The sequence below is a fragment of the Thermothelomyces thermophilus genome, chromosome 1 (genome assembly GCF_000226095.1).
Source record: "Thermothelomyces thermophilus ATCC 42464 chromosome 1, complete sequence".
Classification (NCBI taxonomy): Eukaryota; Fungi; Ascomycota; class Sordariomycetes; order Sordariales; family Chaetomiaceae; genus Thermothelomyces; species Thermothelomyces thermophilus.
Window position 1 is genome coordinate 3,899,393 of NC_016472.1, and position 26,297 is coordinate 3,925,689.

The window sequence follows — 26,297 nt, forward strand, 5'->3', positions numbered from 1 at the left end:
AACCGAATTCCCACCGGTGCACCGGGCAGCACCACGAGACGGTCCACTCTCGGGGATGTGACTCCGTTGCGGCGACTTCGGCTGGGCGCTCTGCTTCGGTCGCTGTCATGCTGTGGTCTCCGTGGGAGGAAAATTCGAGTAATGAGACACAAGATGTTGGGTACGCGGTGAATTATACTCTCAGATCTCAGCGAGGAAGGTCGACAGTGGAGAAAAAAGACGCGTGTGCGGCAACGAGAGTGGGAGTCTTTTTTTCTGATATTCGTTCTCTCCTCCCCGTTCCGGACTTACTCTTGCTGGGTATGCAATTCGAGTATTCGCGTTCCTCGCAGAATTTACACATGAAAGCTAACTTGTGTGTGGCAAACAAACCCTCGTCATCTCTCCCAGGGTAACAACATGCACGAGGTGGTCGCTGTGCTGTACGGCGGCCGTCGGAATCGCTGAGGTCATGGAGCATGTGTGGCCGAGGCGAACTGCGTGGGCTCGCCGAACCCTACACCAGGTGACGCAGCCCTCTCTGGCTAGCTCTTGCTTTAACCACATGTTATGCGTTGAACCGGGCGTTGGGTTTCACGTTGATGCAGCAGGGACGCATACCAAGGAGCCTCCTGCAGGCGGAATGGAACCGCCCATGAAGGAGGATCACTGCCCACGCTGCCGCTACGGGCCCTTCGCTGGTATAAAGAAGACCAGTCCATCGTATCCTCAAGCCTTCCGTTGTTCATTGTCGGTCCTCGACGTGTATGCCTCTTCGAGCTCCCTTTTCATCGCTACAGATCTCGACCAAAAGAAAAGAGAGAAGAAAAGAAAAGAAACTCAGCTACAACGCAGGCATGCCGGGAATCAAGTTCAACACTCCCTTGCCTCTCTTCGCGCTCGCGGCGGCAGCGTCATTCTACTGTACAAGGAAGCTGGATGAAGAGGTCTGGCCGACGACGCCAATCCTGACTGCATACGTATCCCTTGCCTACTGGGTTATCTGGCGAGGATGGCTGTATCCTATCTACTTCTCCAGTCTGCGACATGTCCCGACTGTTCCGGGGTTCCCCCTCTGGGGTCAGTTCATCCCCATCATCTTCGAGGAGTGCGGGATCCCGCAGCGCCGCTGGCACCGACAACATGGCCCCATTATCCGCTATTTCTTCCCCTTTGGCTGCGAGAGGCTCTCTATCGCCAACGACACGTCCATCCGGCACCTGACGGTCAAGAACCCGTACAACTTCCCGAAGCCGGTGCGCGCCAAGCTGTGGATGGTGCGCATCCTGGGCGAGGGTGTTCTCCTGGCCGAAGGTGCGGACCACGTGTACCAGCGCAAGACGCTCACCCCAGGGTTCTCTATCTCGGCCATCCGCACATTCACCCCCGTCTTCTGGGAGAAGGCGCTGTTAATGGCCGACCTCCAGCGGCGCCAGCTAGACGTGACCGGCAAGTCGTCTGCTCCGTTGGAGGTTCTCGAGTGGCTTAACCGGTGCACCCTCGACATCATCGGCATGGCCGGGTTCGGATACGACATCGACTCGCTCAGAGAGGCCGCGCTACCGCTTCGCCACGCGTACCGGCTGGTCTTCAACTTTGACCTGGCCTCGCGCATCCTGCACGGCGCCCAGGCCTTCTTCCCCAGCACGAAGCACATACCGGCCCAGATGAATCGCGACATGGAGACGGCCCGCGGCATCATCATGGACGAGGCCACCAGGATCATCAAGGACAAGCTCGAGGAGGCCGAGAGGGTCCCGACGGCCAAGGACATCCTGGCCCTCATCGCGCAGGAGAACCTGAAGCTCAAGGCCAAGGGCGAGGCCGGCCTGTCGTTCGAGACGATGCGCGACCAGATCATGACGTTCCTCGGGGCGGGCCACGACACCACGGCCACGGGCGTCACCTGGACGATCCACCTGCTCTCCATCCACCCGCAAGTCCAGACGCGCCTGCGCGACGAGATCCGGGAGCACATGCCCTTCCTCTTCGACCCGGACTGGACGTACGACAGGTCCATGACGCTGACGGACCCGGACCGGCTGCCGTACCTCGACAACGTCTGCCGCGAGTCGCTCCGCTACATCCCGCCGATTCCCATGACGGTGCGCCAGTCCGTGGCCGACGACGTCATCGACGGGTACAAGGTGCCCGCCGGCACGGTCGTGTACATGCTCGCCAACGCCATCAACCGCATGGAGTGGTTCTGGGGCGACGACGCCGACACCTTCGACCCGGACCGCTGGGACAAGCTGCCCGAGACGGCGGTGCCCAACGCCTTCATGACCTTCTTGCAAGGGCCCCGCGGCTGCCTCGGGCGCAAGTTTGCCGAGGTAGAGATGAAGGTCCTGCTCTGCGTCCTGCTGAGCCGCTGGGAGTTTAGCCGCGACTACACCGCCGAAGACCCGGAGGACTGGAAGATGTGGCGCCTCGTGCTGCGGCCCAGGAACGGCCTCGCCGTCGTGGCCAAGCCTGTCATCATGCCTACCGAGACGCCGCCCGACTCGCCAGCTCTTCCCCCGGACGAGCCGCCTACCGATCCGACGTGCCGGTACCGGTCGCCTGACAACGACGACGACAACGACAACGACAACCACCTTATGAACGAGGAATTCTTCGACCAGCCCTCCTACGTCGTTGCCCCGACACCTTGCAATACCCCTGCTGAGCAATCACCTACCAGCACCCCCGAGGAGTCGCCCATCAACACCCCTCCCGAGACGCCTGCGGAAACTCCGCCGGCATCGCCCGCCGACGCCCCCCCGGAAACAACCCACGTCGACAACAACCGCGCTCCCGAGACGCACGTACAGCCGCCCGTCGAGAGGCCGGAAGGTGGGGAGCTACGAAGGGAAAGAGGCGCTCGGCCGGGAGCCCGCAGAGCGCCTTTCCCGGTCCGTGCCTTCAGGCTTCTGGCCATCCTGCCCCGTCTCATGGCGCCTGGAAACAGGATTCTGGTGTGGCTCAGGCATAGACGTCTTCAGCTCTGACAGCAGCTCCATGTGTTTGTTTCTTTCTGATTTTTGGTTGGGTTGTTTATTGCTTTGCTGGCTGTTGGGGAGGAGCTAATATTAGTACAGCACATGCATTCTACTGGATGTTCTAAATTCTGGTGGGGGTTGATATAGATAATAAAAAGACCGGCGTTGGCGTTCGGTTTATCTCGAAGCTTACTGCTGTACTTTGTACTCTCTACACTTTCCCCTTCGCGTAACCCAATAAGCCCTGGTTCAGGCGTCTTCACAGTGCTTCAAAGAAAGAATCATGAACCGAATTTTTACCTTTGGTTATCTTGAGGGTGAGGCCTCGTCTCCCACTCGAGGCATTTGAGGAGTCCCAGGGCGGAGCAACAAGAGATATTGGACTAATATCTACCCCCTACTCTCACTAATCTTGCATCCCCACGAAAAGGGAGAGAAAACGAAGGGGAAAAAAAAAAAACGCCCATGGCACAGGAGTTGCAAACTCTCCGTCCTGGTAATTTTTTCTTCTTCTTTTTGCCGCAGAACAGACCCCAACCACACACATCTATCATCATCATAATGAGCAACAACGACGACAGCAGCACCGACACAGGGGACAGCCCTCCTCGTCCTCCTAAGTCGCGCCCTCCTGCTTCCGCTGCGTCTTCAGCCGCTGCTGCTTCTCCGCCTTCTTGCGCCGCCAGGCCGCCCTCGCCCTGCTGCCGAACCTGTCCAGCCGGATCCTCCTGCTTCCTCCTCCCCTAACCCCCCCGTTGACGACCGTCACGGGGTTGCACACGCTGATGCCCTTGCACGTGATGTTGAAGTTGGTGTTTCCGCTGCCGTCGCCACCGCCGCCGTCGTCAGCGTTGTCGCCCTTGTGTTGTGATGACCATCCCTGGGCCGGCGGCGCGCGGTCGGGAAACATGGCGTCGTAGTTTATGACGACGGGAGCGGGGGCGAGGGCCGGAGACGGGGCAGCTTCCACTCGTCCGGGGCCGCCGCCGCCGCCGCCATTGGCGGTCGTGTCGTCGGTGTCGTTGTTGTCGTCGTCGGCCCGCGAGGATTGCTGGCGCATGCGGTCGACGTGTCCGGCAATGACTTGGAGGAGGCGTTCGAAATCGTCGACGACGTCGTTGTCGGCGGCGTCTCCGGGAGGGCTGGGCCGTCTGGCGATGCTGGCCCTGTGGGCGGTGTCGTCGAGGGCCGTGAGGACCCCCGGGATGATGTCTCGGTCTGCCATCTTGCCGGACTCTCCGGCGGCGCGGGTTTTGTTATCAGCGGTCCTTGCCGCTTCGGCTCCCGAGAGGGAACGGATTGCGTGTCTGTTGGCGGGTTGATGGGAGTCCATCGCCGGTGCCGCGAGGGCGGTGGCAGCGGCGAAGAAGATGAGCATGGACAGCATTCTGAGGAAGCATCCCATTTGCGCTTCGTGCTCTCCGGCTTGGGTTCTTCGGAGGAGGAGCTTTGTGGGTATGTAGAGGTCGAAGCGAGTTCGGTCTTGGAAAGGAGTGGTAGGAATGGCCGAGGCATAACGAACGATTGTGCTTGAGGCTTGAGGAGGACAGTGCGAGACAGGAAGGAGAAAAAAGAAAAAGGGGGGGGGGGGAAGAGGTTGAGCAGGAGACTCTTTCCTCAAGCAGCCGGCCAGAACTCCTCTAATTAGTACCAGGAGAGAAAGGGAGAAAGGGCGGTACAGGCTGAGTCTCGGCCACACAGTCCAGCTCCGACACGAGGTGTTCCTGCCCCTCTGTGACGACACATGATGGACCACCCAACAACAACAAGACCCGCGGCCTAGAGCCTTTAGGCAAGGTGTTGCAACTATAACTCCGCTATCCGCACTTGTGCAGGTCGGATCTCCACATCGGTGGTCCAATGCGAGGGCAACGAAGCCCCCGGAGCCCCTGGAGGAGGGTAGTGTGAGTCCTGCATGCTGCATACTGCATGCTGATGATGAAGTGCCACTGACTCCTGACTGAGCCTCTCGGCTGCCCTAGAACCTTACGCGGCATCATCAGCTGCAGTTCCAGGTCCCAGCACGGGAGCACCACAAAATCTGTGGCCATGGCACCCCCAATTCCACGCCACGTCGATGGTTATGTACTGTACCATCCATCGATCGGCTGCAGCTACAGCATGCGAGGCATGCCATTGCTGCAGGGTTCGGCGATCCAGTTTCGAACCAACTGTCGTAACCACATGCTCTTTGCCCTTCCCCAAAGCCTAATCGCCGATTCGCACTCCGTGGCACTCGCGTCCGCGTCCTGAGAGTGATGGCGAAGTCCGAATACCCTCCTCCCTGGTATATATATAACTCCTGTGCCATCCTCCCCAGCTGGCTCTCACTCTCAACGCAGATATCTTCCCCGGACCCATCGAGATCTCGCAAGTCAACAAAGAAAATAGAGCAAGCCCGGCTCCAGGATCAATTCCAATGCATCTCTCAGCTCTCACTCTCACAACCATCCTTGCCCCGTTCGGCCTCGCCACGACCGGCGACTTCGCCACCCAGGACGGCTCGTCCACGCCCACGCCCACGCCCACGCCTGCCCTCAGAGTCCGGATGGATGTGCCGGCTGGCGACCACCCGAGCAGCACCGCGCGCGTGACGATACCAACACCAGCCCCTTACCAGCCCGCCATAGCCGGTAAAAGGGCCAGTTCCGCCACTGGGCTCAAACATTTCGACAAGGGCGACGACGAAGAGGAAGAGGAAGAGGAAGAGGAAGAGGAAGAGGAAAGAGATGGAGAGAACGAGCAAGAGGAGGAGCCCATCACTACCAGCACAACCCTCATCATCATGGAAACGCCGCCGCCCGCCAACTCCCTCCGGCGCACGGCCGTCCTCACCACCACCACCTTCCCCGCCCCCGCCCCCGGCCCCGGCCCGGAGCAGACCGGTGGCGCCCACCACCACCACCAACCGGCGACCATAACCGCGGGGCCTCCTCCGCCGCAGCTCCTCCCCCCCCTCCTCGCCCGCGCTCGCGACTGGCGCGCCGACCGCGACAGGGCCATCTCGCGCGCCCGCAACGACGCCGCCCGCGGCCGGGACAAGGGTCGCGAGAAGGGGCGCCAGGGGGGTCAGGAAGGCCGGTACCAGGCACAGGCGGCCCAGGGCCGTGGCCCAGGGCGTCAGCAACCAGCGGCGGCGGCGGCGGCAGCAGAGGCAGAGGCAAAACCAACGGCGGACGGCGAGGGCGTTGTCGGGATGGATGAGGCAGCGGCGGCGGCAGCGGACCTGGCAGGTTCGTCAAAGATGGGAGTCAATGCCCGCGACTGGCAGGAGGACCTTGCGTCGGCCAGGGCGCTGGCGAGCTCGGCAAAGTCGTACGCGTCCTCGATTGCCTCGTCGGCCAGTGAAGCCGCGCCCGGTGCCGCGGCTGACCACCATGACGGGGACGAGGGTCGTTGTCAGCAGCACGGCTCGTCCACGGTGACCCCGGCGCCGTCGACCGCGGGTTTTTTCAGCACCACCACGACCACAACCACAACCACCCCTACCCGTGGGAAGCCGCAAACGACCGAGACTCCGCCCGCGGTGGTGGTGCAGGTCGGCGGTGCGACATGTCAGAAGATGAAGACTGGCGACGCTGCGGCTGCTGCCTTGGCAGTCGCGAGCTCGGTGCTTTTGGTATGCTTTGGCCAGCCTCTCGCAGTGTGGCGGAGAACCATGGGGAGAGGGTGAATATTTTCTTGGAGCAGCGGCAGGTTAATAAATAAAAAGGATGCGAGAGAGTACAATATGGAGCCGTAATAATAGTAGTAGTACATGGTATTTTGCTGGCCAAGATGCTCCCGTCTATCCCACCCGCAACTTCGTACAACAGAGTATCATACGGTGCATACACACCCGCTTCTTTTGTTTTATACATGTGTGAATAATACACGGCGAGGTCGCCCTTGGAGGAGCCTACCCTCAGTTCTTTCCGGGGAAGGTGGTCAAATGGTAGGTTTCGAGCTGCTCCTTGGTGACACGACCGGGACTCTTGACGGTCAAATCCTCGCCCTTCATCGACTTGGGGAACGCGATGACGTCGCGGACCGAGTCGGTGTAGGTAAGAACCGCGACAAGACGGTCGAACCCGAGGGCGAATCCCGCGTGGGGCGGACAACCAGCACGCAGAGCCTCGAGGAGGTGGGAGAACTGAGCGACGCCCGCGTCGGTCATCTTGAGAATCTCCCTCATGACGTACTCCTGCATCCTGGCCACGTGGATACGTCGACTCCCCCCACCCAGCTCGACCCCGTTGACGACAAGGTCGTAGTGGTCAGCCCTCGCCTTCAGGGGGTCGGTCGCGAGCAGCTCGACGTCCTCGTCCGTCAGCGGCGCAGTGAACGGGTGATGGGTCGCCGAGAAACCGGCCTGTCCGCCCTGACCGGGGTCTGTCTCGTTGTCGGGCGTGAACATGGGGAAGTTGGTGACCCATAGGAACTTGAAACTTCGGTCCTTGGGAAGCAGGCCCTTGGACACGGCCGCCTGGTATACCAGATTCCTGAACGTGCCCAGAGCGGTGGAACCACCCTGGAATGACTTGTCTTGGCGAGCCTGGAAGACAACCACGTCGCCGTCCTCCAGATCGCCAAAGCCGGGAGCCTCGCCGCTCTCCAGAGCACCGGCGCCTTCAAACCCGAGAGGTGAGAGGCCCCGGAGCGGCTTCGAAGAGTCGACGACGAGTGCGACCGGTGCCCCGTCCGGATTCTGGGCAAGGGCCGGGGGTAGGGTCCTCATCAATTCGTCCACGAAACCAGACATGGAAACCTCGCTTCCTTCTCCGGAGCTGGGGCGGAATCTGAAGCCCTCCACAATCGGGTTTTCGAGATGGGTGATCATGGAAACAAACGACCGGGGCAGGATGTGATCAACCCGGTGAAGCTATGGTCGTTAAATAAATGAGCACTCATGAAAATTGGCCATGCGTGGGGTTTTACCTCAAATGGAATTCTCAAGTCGGGCTTGTCTATGCCGAACCTCGTCATGACCTCTTCGTAAGACATACGGGGGAACGGCGGCATCATGTACCGCGAGCCCGGAGCGGAATCCTCTCGGTTCTTTGCCTTCTGTGGACTCGTTAGAGGAGGGCGTGGCTTTGGGTTTAGAGAACCGGACGGCATACCAAACTCTTTCTCGGCGCGAGGTATGTCTCCTCGCCTTCATCCACGACACAGAAGTCCGAGTCCAGGAAGACGGCCAGGTCAGAAATGATCGACTCGACCGTTCGCATGACATCTTCGCCCGTGGCGAACGACATTTCTAGGTCCAGCTTCGCTCAGTTAGCCCGCACGCCCAGGAATCACGCTCGCGGAAACGGGTATTGCCATGCCTGTGTGAACTCGGGTTGCCTGTCTGCCCGCAGATCTTCGTCTCGAAAACAGCGAGCAAATTGGTAGTAACCTCTGATGCCGCTGGCCATGAGCATCTGCTTGTATTGTTGGGGGCTCTGTGGCAGAGCGTATGCTAGACCAGGGCGCCTTGTCGGAACCAGGAATTCCCTCGCCCCCTCAGGCGTGGACTTGAACAGAACGGGAGTTTCGACCTCGGTGAAGGCAAGGTCGTTCAGAGACTGCCTCAGCCGGAACGCTATTTGCGGCCGAACGAGCAGACGGGTGCGCAGGGGGTCCGAGAACCGGACTTGGAGATGGCGAGCCGAGGGAGGAAACTGGACACCCTTGGAGACGATGATGTCCTTGGGGAAGACGTTCAGGGGCTGGATGGATTGTAGGTCAAGGTCGATACGGAAGACGTGCTCCGGAAAACTGCCGGGTCTCGAAGACGCATTCTCGTGATCTACACAAGGGGACTGTGCTTGCCCAGTTTGTGTGTCGAAGTGTAGTCGGGCAACGGTGCCCGTGACCGAGACTGGGCTGTAGAGGGCGATGCTCCGGAGGGCCTGGTTTGCCGCATGGCCCGGGCTGTCGGGCTCTTGGAAACTCGAGGTGATTTGGACGGCAGGCCCATTGTCAATCTGAATATCTGCGAATGCGAGCTTGGACGACTTTATCCGTTTTCTTGCGAGGAAGCCGTGGACCGTGACGGTCTGACCCTCCTTAAAGTCCCGCGCGCCGGACGGCTTCGGGAACGAATCTTGACGAGTCAGCTTGGAAACACGCCATACCTGGAAAACAGAAAACAAAACGAAAGAAATACAAAAGAAAAGAAAAGAAAAGGAAAAAAGAAAAGCAAGAAAAGAAAAAAAATGAAGCAAAGGCAAAAGCATACTATATCTAGACCATTCTTCTCGCAACTGCTGTCCGACCGCCTTTTGGTCGGGTGTTACACCCTCAGCAGCCTTGGACTGAGCAGCACTGTGTGTAAGACGAGTGCAGACCTGAAATCTCCCGAGGTGAAGCAATTGCGGGCGGAGAGGAACTCGCAGACCTCCGAGTTGCCGTTGGCCGACGGCACCCAAACGCCGAAGCGAAGCTTGAGGCAGGGCCATTCGTTGTTGAGGCCAACTCAGTCCCGAGAGTGCCTCAAGTCTCCAATCTTTATAAAAAGCAAATCGCGGGAAGTCGCGATGAGAGATACAAAGCTCGCCCGATGCTCTCTCTGGTCGCTCGCACTCTACATGGTAAACCGCTTAGACCCACCCTTTTCTCGGCCGATGTTTGGCCCGACCAAAACGAAAGTGGGTCCAGTGGTCCAGCAGCATCGACCCTTCAAAAACAATTTGCGGTTCAGAGTTTTTCAACTTTTCTTCTCTTCTTTCTCCATCCCTTCCATTCAAAACAAAGTGAGTGCCAACCACAACCATCTACCGGTCCACGTACGAGCTCCTGCTAACAACCTCTAGATGATGAAAGCCGAGGTGTTCCATATGATGTCACTCCCTCCTTTTGGACCATTCGAACTCTCCCCTCACGGGGCTTAAGTGGTTTGGGTGCGATAGAAGGAAGGGAGCATGAAATCAGCGTTCGGCACACAGACCTTGTTACTCAACGGACGCGATCACGGCATCTCTGATTACTTGAATGTGAAGGGCCTCGCGGGCGACCAAGTGGGCGTGTCCTGCGGGGAGGAAATCACTGCAATGGCGGGCGCAATGGGCGATGGTTTGTTTATGAGATGACCTTCAAGTGGAGGTCGTCGAACCCCGTCCCGCGATGCGTATCTTGATTGACAGTCAGCGATTGGATTTGAGACACGTGTATTATCACGGTGCTACAGCGAGTTGAAAACACATGATATCAGACAGAATGCAGCAAACAAGTCAATGTATTTCCGGATTTTCTGAAACACATGAGGATTCCAACCAATATGGCTATGGCTGTGAGTTGCACCTGTTTCGAGTTGCCTGAGAAGAATTCGTTGTCTTCCGAGTAGAGATCTTTCTACGTAACCCAACAATACTCTGTAGTAACACCAACTTGTATCGTACACCCAGGTAAAAACCGTAGCTACCTAAGGGTCTCTCTCTCTCTACTTTGGTCAGCGGGGCCACGTTCTTGGTGCAGTCGGCTCTGTTGCGAGAGGTTCGACTGGTCGGGTCGAACTGGGTCGAATGTTTGTGCGGCTTGACTGGGCGCCCCTCCCGGGCCGTGCACCCTCGATCTGCCAAGCCTGTGCGCTCTTGCGCTGCGCGCTGCGGTTACTCTGACATGGGTCCCCAGTTCAGGCCCATGTTTGGGTCGGGCAGATGAACCGACCTCATTTTACACAGTAGCAACTCCAACTCCTTCAGCCTTTTTGGCCCCCCCGCCGACCAACAAGGCCCAACCCAACGTATCAGCGCACGCCAGACCGCGCTCGAGTTCGGTCTCGGGTTCTATCACCGGTTTCCAGGTCGAGCGCTACCCGTGGGTGGCCCGACTGTTACACATACAATAGGACCACTTCCTCCGTCCCGCGCGTGCCGTTTAGCCGCCGTCCAGGACGTCCGCCCGAGGTTGAGATCAACCGCCGAGTGATAATTTACCGTTCCCCGCCAGCAACGTCAGGTCGATAACATCGCCCGAGGATTTCGGAAGTCGTGCACCCCCGCGAGATAGTCCGGGTTCAAACTCCGCGTGTCCTGCCTGCGCCAAAAGTCGGTAGCCATGGCGAGCTCTTTTGAGAAGTCGGTCAAGGGCGCGACCAAGGTGAAGGTATGCTGCTTGTTCTCTTCTGGCTTCCATCTGACGTGACCACCCTTGTCGTGACACGCTGCTGACCGGCACCGATGCCTCCAGGCCGCGCCTCCGAAGACGAAATACATTGAGCACATCCTTGTCGCAACACACGCCGGTGAGGCCGGTGTGGGAGAGGTGTTCAGAGCGTTACAGTACCGTCTCCGCGACTCAACATGGACCATTGTCTTCAAGAGCCTGATCACAGTCCACTTGATGATCCGGGAAGGCTCGCCGGATGTTACGCTGGCCTACCTTGCCAAGCACAAGAACATGCTGGCCGTGAGCGTGTTTTCGGATGGTCAGTAATGGACTCGATTGTTCCCGGTCTCATCAGCAGCTGATGCCCGTGTTGCAGCGCAAACCCAAGGCCGAAACATCCGCCACTACTCGAACTACTTGACCGAGCGGGCCCGCGCCTATCGGGAAACCAAGATTGACTGGGTGCGGTACAAAGAGCCGCGGCTAGAGAAGCTTTCTGTGGAGAAGGGTCTCCTGAGGGAGACCGAGGCCATCCAGTACCAGCTCACCGCCCTTCTCAAGTGCGACGTGATGGATAATGAGCCGGAAAACGAGATCACAATAACCGTCTTCAGGCTGCTCGTGCTGGACCTTCTAGCCCTCTTCCAGGTTCTGAACCAGGCCCTGATCAACATTCTCGGTGAGTCGTCTTCTCGCGCGGTAGGATACTCTCCGTGCCAACTGACGAGATCGACAGGCCACTTCTTCGAGCTGTCCAAGCCGGACGCCGAGAGGGCCCTGAACATCTACCGGACCTTCACGAAACAGACGGACTACGTTGTGCAGTATCTCAGTGTTGCCAGGCAATACGAGCACCACACCCGAGTGGAAGTCCCTAAGCTGAAGCACGCTCCCGTGAACCTAGGCCGCCAGCTGGACGAGTATTTGAAGGACCCCGACTTCGAAATCCATCGGAGACAGTATCTGGCCGAGCTGGAGGCAAAGAAGTCTAAAGGCGCGTCCGCGGGGGCGTCCAAGACGGCCAAGTTCGACTCGGCGAAATTCTCGTCCAGCGCAAACACGAATGAGCGACCATCACAAGCACCGGCGAAATCAGAGCCTCCCAAAGTCCCGGACGGCGACCTGATTGACTTTTTCGAGTCGATCGAGCAGAATCAGACGCCCATGGCCGTGCAACCGCCGCAGCAACAGCAGCAGCAGCAGCAGCAGCAGCCCCAACCGCAGGCGCAGATGCAGATGGGCATGTCACCGTGGGGCCCAGCGCCTTTCCAGCCACAGCAATCACCTCCGCAGCTCTCGACCGGTTTTATTTCCCAGAGCCCCGCGTTTGGCTCCAACAGTCCGTTCCAACAACAGGACCAAGCCGCCTTCTCTCCGGCCGGGCAGACGACGCCCCAGCAGATGCAGCCGGCTTTCACCGGCGCCGGCTTCGGGGGGTTCTCCCCCCAGTCCCAAACTACTGGCTTCCAGCCCAACACCCTTTCGCCGATCCCGCAAGACTCGGTTGCCAATTTCCAGAGTGCCACCACGTCGGCCTCGTTCCAGGGCCTCCAGGCCCCACAGCAGACCACTAACCCGTTCCGCCAGTCTATGCTCGTGAACCAGCAGACAGGCACCACCCCTTTCGGCCCTGCCGCTGCGCAAGCCAACACGCAGCAGCGGCCCGCCACAAGCCAATCCACCAACCCTTTTGCCCGCTCATCTCCCCAGGCAGCCCAGCCGTTCAGTACCCCAACGTCGAGCTCCCCATTCCAGTCCTCCCAGCCCGCCCAGTCACCCACGAGCCAACCTCCTCCCTTGCAGCCGCTTCAGACCGGGACGAACCCGTTTGCCAAAAACTTTGGCGCCGGACAGCCGGCCCAGCCAACCCAACAGCGGCCTGTTACGGCGGGTGGTATTCTCTCTCAGCCTACCGGGAGCACGAATCCTTTCCGCCAAAGCGCTTTTGTCAACCACAATACCGGCTTGGGCTGGCAGCATAACCAAAAGCCAATAGGCGGTGGGCTCGACCAGCTCGAGACGATCCCGGTCTTCCCCCGGCCGGCGCAACAAACGCCTTGGCAGCAATGAGGGGGGGGGGGCCGCTACTTTAACCTCCCCAGTGCCGGCGGTGGTTATGTTGACGTGGCGGGACATTAGGGGGAGAAATGTTGGAAGAAGCCAAGCCAGGGATGATAGCTTGCGGTAGCGCTGGGTTATTCGTTCGTTTGGCAGCATATAGCGTGGCGTTTGGGTATGGTAAATATTTTTTTTTTTTTTTTTGGTCTTTCCCCTCCCCTTTGTTTTCCTCCGCTTCCAGGGCATGGAGAGTAGGTACTGTACTTGTGTGTTAGCTCATGATAGCTTTGAGCTTGGAGGACGCAACCAGCTAGTGTTCGTCTGGCAGCCGCTTCCGGGATCACGGTCCTTGTTTTTCATCTCCGCGTTTCGTTTCAAAGTAGTGGGAATTTAATTAACCCTTGGAGGCTAGAGTACTCATTCGGGCTTGTTGATTGTTGCGGATTGGCCGGGCACGCATCATCGTGGTGAACTAACCATGAACACTCCCGGTCTCTCTCATCATGGCGTCGTCTTCGAAGCGACGGATTCGTCTCCAAAAATCGGAACTTTCCCGGGCGGCTTGAGGCTTGTTTGACCGGCAACTCCATCTTCACTTGTGATGAACTGAGGAGCTACCGCGTTGATCCATCTATATATCTCTATGTTTTGAATTAAACCTTGGTATTGCCTTTTCCCAAACATTGCTTTTGTTACTTACCCCCCTTGACCGCCATGAAAGAAAAAAACGCCCAATGCTATGCAGGAACAAGAGATCACACACACACAAAAAAAAAAGGTTGCACTTTATAATATCATGTTGAGGCCCCCCGCCCTGAATTTAGTCCAACTCCATCTTGTCGCCCGCGGCAGCGATCCCGGCGCCGATGGTGGCCACCTCACCAGCTGACAACCCAATGCCCACTTCCTTTTCGTCCTCGATGAAGACGCCCAGGCCGGCAAAGGCCTCGAACATGGCCCTGGCGGTGTACGCGTCGAAGTCGTAGCCGCCCGTGACGTGCGCCGGGTCGACCTTGTACTTCTCGATCGCCGGGTGCGAGAGCCCGTCGTGAAGCTTGTACCGGCTCGGCACGAAGTCGAGCCCGCCGAAGGGGTCGTACGGCCCCTCGGGCGTCGGTGCCTTCTTCTTCTCCTTGAGCCCGCGGATCGACAGCCGGCCGACATCCGCCGCAGCAGCCGTCCCGGCTCCGGCAACGCCGCCGGAGCCGTTCGCCGCTGCCGCTGCTGCCGCTGCTGCCGCAGCTTCCGCCGCCGCCCTGTTTGCCGCTGCCTGCCCGCGCCTCTTGAGCTGCACCCTCTGCGCGGAGGCGGACGCAGAGGCGGATGCGGAGGCGGCGGGGAGGGGCTCGCCCTTGGCGAGGCTGTCGAGCTCTGCCTCGCGGCTCCTGGCGCGCTCGCGCTTCTCCTCCTCGGCCTCGCGGAGGGCCTCGAGGCGCCTCTGGCGGGCGGCCTCGCGCTCGGCGGCGAGGCGGCGGCGCGACTGCTCGTCGGCCTCCTTGCCGGCGCGGCGGTTGCGCTCGATGTCGGCGCGGTGCTCGACCTCCCACTGCTGCAGGGTCGCCTCGGCGGCGCGGCGGGCGGCCTCGCTGCCCGAGACCAGGTCGAAGGTCAGGTCCTCCACCATCTGCAGGTAGTTGTTGTAGTCCTGCAGCGTCTCGAAGTCCTCCTCGACCTGGTTGAAGACGGCGGCGACGCGCCGGCGGATGTCGACCTCGCGCTCGACCGCCAGGTCGCCGAAGAAGGCGCTGCGGAAGCCCTTGCGCCGCAGCGTGCGGTGGCAGCCCGCGTAGGGGCACTGGTTGGGCCCGTCGTTGAAGAGCCGGTTGACGCAGTTGGAGCACATCGAGTGGTAGCATTCCGGGTTGATGAGGAACTCCATGTCTTTGTTCAGGTACCGGATCGTCTTGCACACCGGGCACATGTCCTCCGAGTTGATATTCGGAAGGGCCGAGCCCGGTTTTCGCGACATGGTGGGCGAGAGGACGGTGGCGACGGCGGCGGCGGCGGCGGCGGTGACGTGTGGAAAGGGAAGAATCGTTGTGAAATGGTGGCAGGAGGGAAAGGCGAGGAAGATAAATAAATAGTCGGTTTCGAGGGAACAAGGACGGGTTTCTGTAGTAGTCTCTCCAATTCCCGAGGCAAAAATCACCCCACTCTTGATTATCCAGAACCGTTGGAAGTTTGGCAGGTGCGGCTGGCCCAAAGCTGGGCTCGTTGCTTGAGCGTTCAACGTACGGAGAAGTAACGTACGGAGTACGGATTATCAGTGTTGTACGATTGATTAATCAGTAGCCAAGCTTACCTGATCCCTGTCAATCTACGTGCAAGGCTGCGAGTCTAGCCTGTGGGGCCTCAAGGGGTGCGGGGTGGAGGGGCGTAGCATGGGCAGGCAGACAGTGCCCCACCATCCCAGAAGCTGTCGTGAGCTCACCTTCCATGAGCTTCGAAAAAAAAAATAAGGGAAACCTAAGCCTTGTGACAAACTCCTATCGGTGGTGGGAGTTTCACACACATCACACGCACGCACACACACGCACACACCCACGGAGATTTCAAATCGTCGAAAAGAAAGGGGCAAACATGGCTGACAAAGGTGCGCTGCTGCTGCTGCTGTTTGATATCCGATTCCCTTCCCATCCTAGCAAAGGACGACTAGTGAGGGGCCTAGCGGCGACTTCTACCTTCTGCCCTTCGCAAGGCCCAAAACCGCTATTTGGCCTCCTCGACGAACCACTACGCCGTATTCAAAAACTACGCTAACACAATCGCCCGCCGTGACTAGAGCCGACCGCCGCGGAAGAGGCCGCGGCCCGCGCCAGAGAGAAAGCCGAGCAGGATGCTCTCCCGTACAAATGGACCCAGACCATCGGCGACCTCGACGTCTCCATCTCGGTGCCGGGCAACCTCAAGGGGCGTGACATCGTCGTCGAGCTGAAGAAGGACTTTATCTCGGCCGGGATCAAGGGGCAAGAACCCATCCTCAAGGTTAGTCGAATCACCCCCTCCTCCTCCATCCCTACCCTACCTACCCCTCCCTCTTCTCTCTCTCTCCTTTGGATGACGAAAAGCGGCCCCCCCCCCGGCGGCTCACTAACATTGTTGTCTTTTTTTTTTTTAAAAAAAAAAAATCCACAGGGCAACTTCCCCCACCCGATCCGCACCGACGACAGCACGTGGACGCTGTCGACCGCGCCCGACAACACCAAGGTGATCGAGATCCACCTGGACAAGGTGAACAAGATGGAGTGGTGGGCGCACGTGGTGACGACGGCGCCCAAGATCGACGTGACCAAGATCGTGCCCGAGACCAGCAAGCTGTCGGACCTGGACGGCGAGACGCGCGGCATGGTGGAGAAGATGATGTACGACCAGCGGCAGAAGGAGCTTGGCCTGCCGACGAGCGACGAGCAAAAGAAGCTCGACATACTCAAGAAGTTTCAGGAGCAGCACCCGGAGATGGACTTTAGCAAGGCCAAGATCAACTAATAATAATTACATGCACACTCACCCACCCCCCAGTTCCCCCCGTGTGTGTACAGCACAAACATGTGTATGTTGCTTAGTGTGTTCATATGACGTCTTGAACTCCCCCATCCTCCCTCATCGAATTTAAAATCAAGGGTTGTTGTTGTTGGCACGTGGCACGAGTGACACCAGAGACGACATCAGATAACTTGAGAATAAGATGGCGTCCCTTTTTTTTTTCCCCTTTGGGACATGAGTTCTATTGAGTCTATCCGTACCGAGAAAAGAATAGAATGTGAGGGGTGAAACGAATCGCCGGGACCATGGGGTATATTTGCCAAGGGTCAAGGCGTCAGAGAGCCCATCCGCTTATTCTTGGAACCGCTAGTAATGCGAATGCAGATGGAGAGCTGCAAACCATCAATAGTCAGATTAGTGAGCGTTCCGAATCTTGTGTCATGCCACCGACTTGGTGGTGAGGCTTTGGATCGACCTTGTCACGCCGGCTCAACGTCTCGGCAGTGCTGGGTTAGTTGAACACAGAGAGAGAGAGAGAAAGAGAAAGAAAAAGGCAGGAAAAGGAAAAGGCGTGATCCACACAAAGTGATCACTGCACGATCTAGGGACGGAAACGCTGGTATAGCGCGATTTACGTCGACTATAGTACAGCCTCTGGCTCTGGACCTTTCGGGCTATTGCAGCTTGGCCAACCGGGCGGCTTTGAACTTGCTCATCCGCTTGGGTCCGCCCAATTCCTCGTCGAGGGGAACCTGACCCGTCTCACTGTCAATGGCTCCGTCTTGCTGCATAACACCGCCCTGTTTTTGGATTAGCTTGTTCCGCAAACGGTTGTACTCAACCGCGGCTGCTTGGTATAGAAGAGCATCGTCCAAGTCATCTGGCTCCGTCGGGTTTGGCACGGTAGGTCGCTCAACAACCGTCGGGGCCAGGGGGACGTCTTCCGGTGGATGGGGTTCATCTGGGACACTACTGGGGTTGGCCGCGCCAAAGTTGGCGGGAAGGTGTTGTGGTCCGGGAGGAAGTCCGCCGCGTGAACGAGACGAGGCGGCCGCTCGCTCCTTTTTGAACCTAGACACGCGCTTCGGCGGCTCGTCCGGGTCCTTGGGCGTCTCTTCCGGGGTCGTCTTCTCCACGACATCGCCGACCTGCACAGTTTTGCGCTCCCTGGGCCTGGCATCTGGTGTCGGCCGAGATGCAGTGTCCGGGGCAATATCCAGCTTCGAGGCGAAGCTGACGCTCTTCTTTGCTTTCGGCGCGGCTGGCGTGGTGGCAGCTGCTGCTTTGGAGTCGTCAACCACCGCTATTCGCCCAATACCCTCATCCGGCTTCTTGGGCTTCGTCTCTGACGCGCCAACCGTGAAGGCGGACTGGGCGTTCAGCCGCCTCTCAAGCTCCTGCATGCGCTTAATGTAGTCCGGGGTGAGCGGGCTGCGTTTCGAGCGGCCGAGCTCGTCCTCGGAATCATCATCTTCTTCTGTGACTTCCGACTCGAACTCGTCATCGGAGCCGATCCACAAGCTATCCTCGTCGTCGGAGCCGCCTTCCTCCAGCTGAAGTTCGGCCACGACGGGGCCAATCTCCGACATGCCGTATTCCAGCATCTCGCGGCGCAGCTTGCTGTCCTCTGGTGACTCGTCCTCCGGGATGACGGCGTCCGACAAGTCGATCGCCTCCTGTTCTTTGGCCTTCTGCATGAGCCGCTCAAGATTCTGAGCTGCCCTTGACTGCGCAGGCGTGGGCTCTGTAGGCGCTGGCTCTGCAGGCTTGGGCTCCTCAGGCTCATGGCCAGCCTTGGTATCCTCCGCGAAGGAGACAGACTTCTTGCGACCGGCAGGCTCGGTGCTGGGGGCGCTTTGCCGAGCGGCGTCGGTTGTGCTCTGTCCGGGACTCGGAGCCGGCTCGTCCCTGGCCTCACCCTCTTTCGCATCATCGAGGTCTATCCTTTCCACCGACTTGGACAAGTCTGCCTCAGTCGCGGCAAGGTCTTTCTCTTCGATGCCCACCTTCTTCAATGCGTCGACAATCTTGGGCTCAGCATCCGCACCAGTTTGCAGCCGGAAGTTGACGACATTGTCGTTCTCGTCCAGCTCCTCGATGATGTCGGTGAAGGGGAGGCCGCTCTCCTCGTCGGTCCCGAGCTCCGGCTGTGCGACGACAGATGCGGCGGCGAGCCTGTTCTCCTCTTTCTCAAGGAGCTTCGACAGCGTGCCAATGTTCTGCTCGACATAGTCGAGTCGCCGCGAGAGGGTGTTTACGATCTGCTCGGTGGTCCTGAGGTCATTCTTGCCCATGATCTCATGGATCTCCTTTTTCGTGAGCAGCTTGCTGTCGAAATCGCGACGGATGCGACGCAGCTGCTCATGCGGAGGAGGGTCAGTGGGAAGCTGCTCGACCTCTTCCTTGAGCGCCGAGTAGTCGAGAAACCATTGCTGCCAGTGCGTCAGAGACGCGCGCAGCTTGTTCACCTTGCTCTCGAGCAGCTGCACATGCCGGTCGAGATTGGAAAGGTGATCTTTGGGTGGTTGGGCCATGGCGGTCGACGCGTCGAGGATGTCGAGAGAAGTAGGAGAAATTTTTTCGAGCGGAGGATTTTCCCAGTTGAAGTTGGTTCGAATCGATTCTCTCTGAGCGGATTACGTAACAAATACAGTACAGTACAAAAGAAGAAATGTAACCATACCGTGTTCGAACATGGCGGCATTTTGGTAATTTTACGGAGTGACTACAATGCTACCTTTAATCTCAAAGCAGATTAACTTTAGACAGTACCAAGTAGATGTATCATTGCAATTACTTTTATGAGAATGCTCAGAAAGCACGTGCTCGCTAGACTCCAAGATACATATAGTATACCCAACCCAAGAATTAACAGTAGCTCAAATACAAAGGGACCAAGAAACTCCTGCGCTTGCCTCGCTATGCAATACCCTTTTTCCCAGAGAGAAACCAATTCGGTCCGTTCTCAAACCAGGCCCAGCTGCTACATACAGAGAGTGAATAAGAGCATTGAACTGCAAGCCAAACCCGTGCAAAAAGGGGAAAAAAATAAGAGATGGAAAAAGAAAAACAGATATAAATCACACATATTAATCAAGATTCTATATTATAGGCCGTGATACTGTATAATGGCCAGATGCCGAAACATGGTTTGCCGGGTATCAAACGCGGAGGGTACGGAGCGAAACCGTCTCGGCAAAAGCGAAACGCGTGGGAGTGGTTGGAAGTCCGACCTGGTCGGTTTCACCATCGACCGGCCCGTGCCGCGCCGCATGGCTAAGAGAGGAGAGGGGGAGCCGGGGGGGGGGGGACACGGGTAAGCGCGTCACCCCTCTCAGTGGCCCGGAGGTGGCCGAATGCGTTTGCCGTCCAGGAACTCCTGGCTCCTCGGTGCGTAGTAAGGGTTGTCGACTATCTGCTCCCTCTTCCTCTGCTCGAAAATGGCGCGTTCTTCCTCGTCGAGGGCGAAGGCCTTCTTCAGCCAGCCGAACGCGCTGCGCTTCTTCTTGACTGTCTTTCCCGTCTGGTTGGTCATCGCGGTCCCGCTGCTCATTATGCTCATCCCCATCCTCGAAGGAGCGTTCCTGGGAGGGGCGGGAAAGTGGTGGGGAGCGACGGTGCCAGACGTATGCGGCCTCTGCTGCAGCGGCGAGTAAGGGTTTGGCTGCACCGGGCGAAAGAACTGCCTCTCGGAATGAGGGGAAGGTATCATCGGGGGCTGGACGAACGGCGGGGGAAACTCGACCATTGACGCGTTAATAGACGCCATCGAGTCGACCGGCGGCCGCTCCATGTCGGATCCGTATGCCGAATCCCGGGACTGGTAAGCCCGGTGAACTGCCTGGAGCGGCCGCTGCTGTGGCCCCATGCTATTCGGCGGGGGGACCTGGATCGATATCGGCACGGTGCCTTTCAGCGAGACGCGTTGTCTGAGCGACGTCCTTTGCGGCGGCACCACCTCGGGGTCCTGGGGAATGACCAGTTCCGGTGCCTGACTCGGATCTCGCCGAGACCCAGGGCGGGCCTCGGGCCGTTCATCTGTCCTTGTTGGGCTGGGCTTGGTATCCGTTCTGGCGCCGATCTCCACGACCTTTAGCCGGGCTGTTTGCGGCCTTGAGACGACTTGTTCGACTCGGGGCCTTGCCGGTTCGAGCGTTATCTGGGCTGCCGACTCGACCGAAGAAGCCGAAGAAGAGTCCACCCTCGGTCTCTGGACGTCATCTGGCTGTGCCCTGGGCACCCGCCGACCGCTAATGCCGGGCGACGGCTGTGGCGACGGCTGGGGCGTGTAGGTTCGGGGTTGCAAGATATACAACGGGCTCTCCTCTTCGATCTCTTCCTTCTTTTCCTTCTCCTCTTTCTTTTCCTCCATTTCCTTGTCTTCCTTCTCCTCCTCTTCCTTCTCCTTTTCTTCCTTTTCTTCCTTTTCTTTCTCCTTCTTTTCTTCCGTTTTCTCCTTTTCCTCCTTTTCCCCCTTTTCTTCTTTCTCTCCCCCCTCCTCTTTCTCTTCCTTCTTCTCCCCAAGAGCCTCTTCCTTGGGCAGTTCCAGCTTCGGCAAGTCCGACGGTGCTGGTGGCTTCTTGGAGAGTCGGCGCGGGTTCCGGGCCGGGGGCGCCTGCGGTGGTGGTGGTTCAGAGGGCGACTGCGGGGGAGACTCTTCAGGTGGCGGAGACCTTGAAGTCACCACCAGAGGCGACCGCGGCGTCGTGTCGTTTCGGCTTTGCTGCTCGGTCGAACCGTCCAGCTCGGCAGCGGACAGCGCTCCGGCGTCGAGTGACAGCTTCCCGGAGTTGAGAGTACTCAGCCGTAGCGAGATCCGAGGGGGCGAGTTGGGTATGTTGATCGGCGGGGAACTCGGCGGCGTCGTGACCGACGAGGCATCGGATGGCTGAGGGCTATGGCCCGGGGACGAGTACGGTTGGACGGTGAGCTGCGAGTCGGTCAGTCACCCACTTCTCTCCGGGGCCAACGGATAGCCAGGGCAGGCGTACCCTCGTCCTTCGGCTCACCTCTCCAGCCCTCCGCTCCATCTCGGAGACCATATCAGTCAACCTGACCATCAGGGCGTTCAGCGTGCTCCCTTTGGCCTGCAAATCCATGAATGCATTAAACCACCCGTCCGTGTTACCCTTCATGGCGTCGAATATGTCGATCACGTCGGGGCGCTCCTGTCGCCAACTCCCATGCTGTTGCTCCGCTAGATAAATGGTGAATTCTCGAGTCGCCGCGAGCCCCTCCGCCAGGTCTCGTGTCGTCTGCTTGAGCGCGGCTTGGGTGCGAGCCAGGATGTGCTCGATCTTCTGGTTGCCCTCGAGGATCTGCATGCGGAACTTGCGATCTTCCAGCATCCGCTCAAAAACTCCGATGTTGTCCATGGGCAGCTTCAGGTGCTTGATCCGCTCCTCTATATCCCTCATCGCCAAGTCCACATCCTCGAGCGTCGTCTCCAGGAACTCGTCCACCTCGTCGATGTGGCCCTGAAGGATGGAGACGACCAGGATCTGGCTGTTGGCCATGCCATTGAGCAGCAAGTACACGCCGAATGAGATCTGGGCTATCAACCGGCAGAGCTCGTGTGTCTTCTGGCCCGGGCGGCAGCGCCACAGGGCAGTCGGAGGCGGGTCATCCCTGTCCTGGTCCAGCAGCTCGTCGCGCCTCGCCCTGGCGTCGCCGGTGCGAAGCTTCGGCTTCTTTACGGCATCGCCTTGTGTGGCCTCCACCAGGGATTCTGCGAATGCTTGCTGCATGGACGGGATGGGATGCTGAGGTACCGGAGGCTGTTGCGGCTCGTCCTGCCTCGGCCGGGTATCGACCTCTAGGCCTGTTCCGGCCCTCATTTCATCATCGATGTCAGGCGCCAGCACGATGGGTAGCTGCATCTCCGAGAGGCTGGAAGATGATGGAGGTCGCGGGAAAGCCATGGTGGGGTGATTTCCTAGGTCATCCAGGCCAATCTACACTACCGAGAGCTTCCAGGAGCCGGGGGGGCCCGGCGGTCGTTCGCCGCTGATCACGGGCGGCGATCGGCAGGGAATTCTGGCGTAGTGTACAGGCGGAGGGGCAGCTCACCGGTGGGGCCCAGCACTCGTGCGTTCTGCGAGCTCCCGTGGCGATGGAAGATTAATCGGTCGAATGGCGGTTCTACAAGGCGACGGAGCTCTGGATGGTGGAACGGGGACGATATGGGAACGTAAATAAGACGTAGAGCAGGGCGGAGATCTCGACGTGTCTTAACGGAGCGCCTGTCATGGATGTGCCCCGCGATGAAACATAGTGGTGACGGTCCCTAAGGTTTGGCGCAGTTCGATCAAGGCGAGGGAGGCGCTGGAAACACCAGGCCGGCACTCCCTATTTTTCTGTCCGGAAACGGGAACCCCAGCTCTCCGACGCTGCTGCTGCCGACGTTCCAAACAAGGGTTAACTTTGATTTCGTTGAGCGCTGATGCAACGCTCGGAAGGCTGAGTTGGTTGATTCGCGAGGCCCGTAATGCACAAGAGCACCAGCTGGTCGGCCGTAGATGATCTGAGCTCGTCGTTGTATCAAACCGGGAGAAGACGGTCTCGAGACGTCGACGGGTGGGAATAAAAAAAAAAAAAACGCAACGTTCGAAGATTTGGCCGCAAGATCTTTGCAAGACACGAATGCGGTAAGGATCACGCAAAGCGAGTGGCAAAGGGAGCTTTGGCGAGACCGTTTCGATCGGGAATCTCCAGGGGAAAGGGGGGTTGTTGTGGCCTGGAAACTCGTAGGAGAAGCAACAAAATCGAAATGTGCTCCACCGCGACTTCTTGACCGAGTTGGCGCTGGCGAGTTGGTACCTGGGAGACCGGGGCAGCTCCCTGCATCGTGGGGGGGCCGGCGGTCCTAGGACCGGGGTCCAGCGTGCGTTTCCATTTGAGGAAAATGGGTATCATTGGTGACCGGGGGTCACCAATAGCACGGTGCCAGCCGAGCAAACCGAAAGGGGCTCGATTCTTTGGGCGAATTGCATGTCGTGCGGGCCTAGAGCTCGCCATCCCATCTGTGGGCCAATCGAGGGCCCGGCCCAGGGAATCGGGGGCTCACCCGGGCTGCCGATTGCATGCGCCTCTCCGCCCCGACCGCAAGACTTGGATCGGCGCATTGCAGAATGTCTTCGATTATAACGTTACCGCGCTGATATTGGGCCCTGTTGAAACCGGATATTGCTCCAGGAGAGCTCATTGGAGAGAACGGATTACGGAATATATATACACGCTAGTATTGGCACAAATCCGGAGCACGGCGTAAATATATCGACACACTAGTCACGCCGAGGATCTGGCAGAGGTTTGAATCTCTTCGTATTCCTTGTCGTTTCCTCCTTTTTCATCATGCTGTAGCCTACCCCCGTTATTTCTGCCGAATGTGATGCTGCCAGCAGACAGTGCTGGGCGCGCACAAATAGGCCAGAGCTCCTGCAGAGAATCGCTAGGTGCTTGCAGAACGTGGCCTGGGGTTCCGGAAGATCCAACCCAAAAGCGAGACCGGGGGCGCTTGCAAAGCCTTACCTGCAGGCGCAGGACCAAACACGGTAATAGTGGGCTGCAGGGCTGCAATCTGATTCCGTACACGGTGCGCTTTACGAGTCCGTACTCGTACATACATAGTCAAGTAACGTTCAAAACAGGATTAAGGAAACGAACTTGGGGCATTCAGAGGTGTACTAATTCCACACAAGCAAATGAGGTATGAGGAACGGACTATTCGTGAAATATAGGCAGCGTACGTTCCTTATCGTCTTCTTTCCGCTCCGGTCTCCGCACCCCGCAAACCTAATCCATCTTGACAGCCGATGCCCAAGTGCCTCCAGCTTGACTACGGAGACCGGACTACACTACTACATACTTTGGTACCTTGCTGCTGGGACACCAAGCATGGGTCGCGGTCTTCAGAGAGCCGAATCGGCGACGAAACGTCCGGTCGGCCTTGAGGGTTCAAAGTTGAGCTCGACTGGCGCTGGCCGGCTGGTTTTCGAGAGTCTCTCCGAATTCTTGATTATGTATGCAGTGAACGGCAGCGCATGTCGAATCGAATGCAGGCGCTTGTTGTGTATGGATGTACGGAGATGTATGTACATACAAACTTGCTCCTCCAACCAACTCGGCCCGGCCTCACCAACAAAGCAGAAACAGGTGGGGTCGATCTCGGGGGAATGGTCGTCTTCTCAGACGAATGCTACGCTAAGAGCCCTCATCGACAGAGATCGGGTTTTAGACCGAGGCGCAACTGCCGAATCGAGCACTGGGCCGCTCCGTTGTGCGAGGCGCGTGGCTCCTTCGTAAAGCATCTGCCAAGACCAGGGGTCCATCTCATCTCAGCCGCAACTCCTTCGTGCCTTCTCTCTGCTTTCTGTTGATTACTGGCTTTCTGTGCATCCGACTCGGGTCCTCCTCTTCTTCGTTTCTTTTCACTTCCTGGTTGCCTCCCGTGCTTCCCGTCAGCTTGCCGAGCGATCAAGCGCTCAAGCAAGCTGCGACCGGCCACCAAGCATGGCTCTACAGGCATTCAAGTTCGGGACCGGTCCCTGGGACCCAACCCATCGCTTCGAGACATCGTGGCTTTTGTCGCCCTGGGCGCTCTTCTTTTGCAGGGCTCTCATCGTAAGTTTCCGCTCTTGCTAGGGAATCTGCCTCGCCCTACCTTATATAAATATACCCTTACCTTGCTATATACTTGGTTACTCCGTAATTAATGAGCGGAGCATCCTCCCATTGTCCCCACATTCACTTGAGGAGAGGGCGAAACCCGCTAATTGATCGCGTCTCGTATCTCCCTCCCTCTCTCGCGCCCCCACCGTAACAGTCCCTCTATGCCTTCACGACTCTCCTCTTCGTGCTGGCGTGGCAGTGCGCCCGGGCGGCCACGGGCTGCGAGGCGTCGCGGGATACGTTCAGCTACTTCACCCACCTGACGTACTGGGGCCTGGCCTTCTACTTCCTCGCCTCGGCGACGCACACGCTCACGTACGCGCGCTCGGGCGTCCCGCTGCTGGACCGGTTCCCGCGCCCGCTGCAGGCGCTCCACTCGGCCTTCTACACCACCATCGTCGTCTACCCCTTCATCGTGACCATCGTCTACTGGGCCCGCCTCTACTCGGGCACCTGGTTCGCCGAGGTCTTTGCCGGCTGGAGCAACGTCTCGCAGCACGCGCTCAACAGCGCCTTCGCCCTCTTCGAGCTCCTCGTCCCCCGCACCGGCACGCCCCCGCCCGTCCACATGCTCTGGCTCGTCCTGCTGCTGGCCCTCTACCTCGCCCTGGCCTACGTCACCAAGGCCTCCAAGGACTTCTACCCGTACGACTTCCTCGACCCGAAGGAGCAGCACGGCCTGGTCGCGGCCTACGTCTTTGGCATCGCCGTCGGCTGCCTCATCATCTTTGGCGTCGTCTGGTCCATCATCTGGCTGCGCAAATACGTCACCGAGACAAAGCTGGGGAAGACGGGCAAGTTTGCGAAGAAGGACCACCCCGCGAACGCGGCAGGGGATGTGGAAGTGGCGACGGATAAGCCGCAGGAGTAGTAGTAGGGTAGCGTGCGCGCTGGCTATCTGTCTCGTTTTTACTCTTCACCTCGGCTCTTCGTTTCGACACATGAATGGACTTGTCTCAGTAACCGCAAGTTTGGTGTCTGCAAAAGGGTGGTTGTTTTACCTTACGTTGGTAAGCATTGGGCCTTGGGCTATGGGAGGATATACCCTTGAAT

General features: G+C 58.6%; 10 protein-coding genes across 10 annotated transcripts; 5 read left to right on the forward strand and 5 right to left on the reverse strand.

Moving 5' to 3' along the window:
• Positions 1-571: 571 nt before the first annotated feature.
• MYCTH_2296119 (uncharacterized protein) lies at positions 572-3,273 on the forward strand. The gene has a single exon (XM_003659241.1). It carries the CDS (start codon positions 837-839, stop codon positions 2,967-2,969), a length of 2,133 nt encoding a protein of 710 aa, XP_003659289.1. The 5' UTR covers positions 572-836; the 3' UTR covers positions 2,970-3,273.
• Positions 3,274-5,132, reverse strand: MYCTH_2296120 (uncharacterized protein). The gene has a single exon (XM_003659242.1). It carries the CDS (start codon positions 4,363-4,365, stop codon positions 3,577-3,579), a length of 789 nt encoding a protein of 262 aa, XP_003659290.1. The 5' UTR covers positions 4,366-5,132; the 3' UTR covers positions 3,274-3,576.
• Positions 5,133-5,379: 247 nt separating this feature from the next.
• Positions 5,380-6,633, forward strand: MYCTH_2106818 (uncharacterized protein; the record flags this gene model as incomplete). The annotated part of the gene is made up of 1 exon (XM_003659243.1): positions 5,380-6,633. The coding sequence occupies one exon, from the start codon at positions 5,380-5,382 to the stop codon at positions 6,631-6,633; it is 1,254 nt and encodes a 417-aa protein (XP_003659291.1).
• Positions 6,606-9,433, reverse strand: MYCTH_2075799 (uncharacterized protein). The gene is made up of 5 exons (XM_003659244.1): positions 9,166-9,433; positions 8,270-9,030; positions 8,063-8,209; positions 7,878-8,006; positions 6,606-7,821 (listed from the first exon to the last, which is right to left on the reverse strand). The coding sequence occupies exons 1-5, from the start codon at positions 9,383-9,385 to the stop codon at positions 6,865-6,867; spliced, it is 2,214 nt and encodes a 737-aa protein (XP_003659292.1). The 5' UTR covers positions 9,386-9,433; the 3' UTR covers positions 6,606-6,864.
• Positions 9,434-10,878: 1,445 nt separating this feature from the next.
• Positions 10,879-13,276, forward strand: MYCTH_2296126 (uncharacterized protein). Its single transcript, XM_003659245.1, has 4 exons — positions 10,879-11,030; positions 11,115-11,352; positions 11,410-11,712; positions 11,770-13,276. The coding sequence occupies exons 1-4, from the start codon at positions 10,983-10,985 to the stop codon at positions 13,101-13,103; spliced, it is 1,923 nt and encodes a 640-aa protein (XP_003659293.1). The 5' UTR covers positions 10,879-10,982; the 3' UTR covers positions 13,104-13,276.
• A 635-nt stretch (positions 13,277-13,911) lies between these two features.
• MYCTH_2106821 (uncharacterized protein) lies at positions 13,912-15,060 on the reverse strand (the record flags this gene model as incomplete). Its single annotated transcript, XM_003659246.1, has 1 exon — positions 13,912-15,060. One exon carries the CDS (start codon positions 15,058-15,060, stop codon positions 13,912-13,914), a length of 1,149 nt encoding a protein of 382 aa, XP_003659294.1.
• A 468-nt stretch (positions 15,061-15,528) lies between these two features.
• Positions 15,529-16,699, forward strand: MYCTH_2296128 (uncharacterized protein). Its single transcript, XM_003659247.1, has 3 exons — positions 15,529-15,684; positions 15,874-16,076; positions 16,227-16,699. The coding sequence occupies exons 1-3, from the start codon at positions 15,672-15,674 to the stop codon at positions 16,575-16,577; spliced, it is 567 nt and encodes a 188-aa protein (XP_003659295.1). The 5' UTR covers positions 15,529-15,671; the 3' UTR covers positions 16,578-16,699.
• A 380-nt stretch (positions 16,700-17,079) lies between these two features.
• On the reverse strand, positions 17,080-19,131 carry MYCTH_2296130 (uncharacterized protein). Its single transcript, XM_003659248.1, has one exon. It carries the CDS (start codon positions 19,106-19,108, stop codon positions 17,249-17,251), a length of 1,860 nt encoding a protein of 619 aa, XP_003659296.1. The 5' UTR covers positions 19,109-19,131; the 3' UTR covers positions 17,080-17,248.
• A 669-nt stretch (positions 19,132-19,800) lies between these two features.
• MYCTH_2296131 (uncharacterized protein) lies at positions 19,801-22,657 on the reverse strand. The gene is made up of 2 exons (XM_003659249.1): positions 21,584-22,657; positions 19,801-21,504 (listed from the first exon to the last, which is right to left on the reverse strand). The coding sequence occupies exons 1-2, from the start codon at positions 22,493-22,495 to the stop codon at positions 19,909-19,911; spliced, it is 2,508 nt and encodes an 835-aa protein (XP_003659297.1). The 5' UTR covers positions 22,496-22,657; the 3' UTR covers positions 19,801-19,908.
• Positions 22,658-24,995: 2,338 nt separating this feature from the next.
• MYCTH_2296133 (uncharacterized protein) lies at positions 24,996-26,158 on the forward strand. Its single transcript, XM_003659250.1, has 2 exons — positions 24,996-25,196; positions 25,399-26,158. The coding sequence occupies exons 1-2, from the start codon at positions 25,086-25,088 to the stop codon at positions 26,113-26,115; spliced, it is 828 nt and encodes a 275-aa protein (XP_003659298.1). The 5' UTR covers positions 24,996-25,085; the 3' UTR covers positions 26,116-26,158.
• Positions 26,159-26,297: the final 139 nt, after the last annotated feature.

What these genes read in the sequence shown, in the direction of transcription:
- MYCTH_2296120 (XM_003659242.1), bottom strand. Translation starts at nt 4,365, where the DNA reads ATGGGATGCTTCCTCAGAATGCTGTCCATGCTCATCTTCTTCGCCGCT.
- MYCTH_2296133 (XM_003659250.1), top strand. Translation starts at nt 25,086, where the DNA reads ATGGCTCTACAGGCATTCAAGTTCGGGACCGGTCCCTGGGACCCAACC. An exon ending in TCTTTTGCAGGGCTCTCATC is followed by an intron (nt 25,197 to 25,398) that starts GTAAGTTTCCGC and finishes CCACCGTAACAG; the next exon opens with TCCCTCTATGCCTTCACGAC.
- MYCTH_2296119 (XM_003659241.1), top strand. Translation starts at nt 837, where the DNA reads ATGCCGGGAATCAAGTTCAACACTCCCTTGCCTCTCTTCGCGCTCGCG.
- MYCTH_2296131 (XM_003659249.1), bottom strand. Translation starts at nt 22,495, where the DNA reads ATGGCTTTCCCGCGACCTCCATCATCTTCCAGCCTCTCGGAGATGCAG. An exon ending in TGGAGCGGAGGGCTGGAGAG is followed by an intron (nt 21,505 to 21,583) that starts GTGAGCCGAAGG and finishes ACCGACTCGCAG; the next exon opens with CTCACCGTCCAACCGTACTC.
- MYCTH_2296130 (XM_003659248.1), bottom strand. Translation starts at nt 19,108, where the DNA reads ATGGCCCAACCACCCAAAGATCACCTTTCCAATCTCGACCGGCATGTG.
- MYCTH_2296126 (XM_003659245.1), top strand. Translation starts at nt 10,983, where the DNA reads ATGGCGAGCTCTTTTGAGAAGTCGGTCAAGGGCGCGACCAAGGTGAAG. An exon ending in AGGGCGCGACCAAGGTGAAG is followed by an intron (nt 11,031 to 11,114) that starts GTATGCTGCTTG and finishes CGATGCCTCCAG; the next exon opens with GCCGCGCCTCCGAAGACGAA. An exon ending in CGTGAGCGTGTTTTCGGATG is followed by an intron (nt 11,353 to 11,409) that starts GTCAGTAATGGA and finishes CCCGTGTTGCAG; the next exon opens with CGCAAACCCAAGGCCGAAAC.
- MYCTH_2075799 (XM_003659244.1), bottom strand. Translation starts at nt 9,385, where the DNA reads ATGGCCCTGCCTCAAGCTTCGCTTCGGCGTTTGGGTGCCGTCGGCCAA. An exon ending in TCGCGCCGAGAAAGAGTTTG is followed by an intron (nt 8,007 to 8,062) that starts GTATGCCGTCCG and finishes ACGAGTCCACAG; the next exon opens with AAGGCAAAGAACCGAGAGGA. An exon ending in ACTTGAGAATTCCATTTGAG is followed by an intron (nt 7,822 to 7,877) that starts GTAAAACCCCAC and finishes TAACGACCATAG; the next exon opens with CTTCACCGGGTTGATCACAT.
- MYCTH_2296128 (XM_003659247.1), top strand. An exon ending in GGCAAGAACCCATCCTCAAG is followed by an intron (nt 16,077 to 16,226) that starts GTTAGTCGAATC and finishes AAAAATCCACAG; the next exon opens with GGCAACTTCCCCCACCCGAT.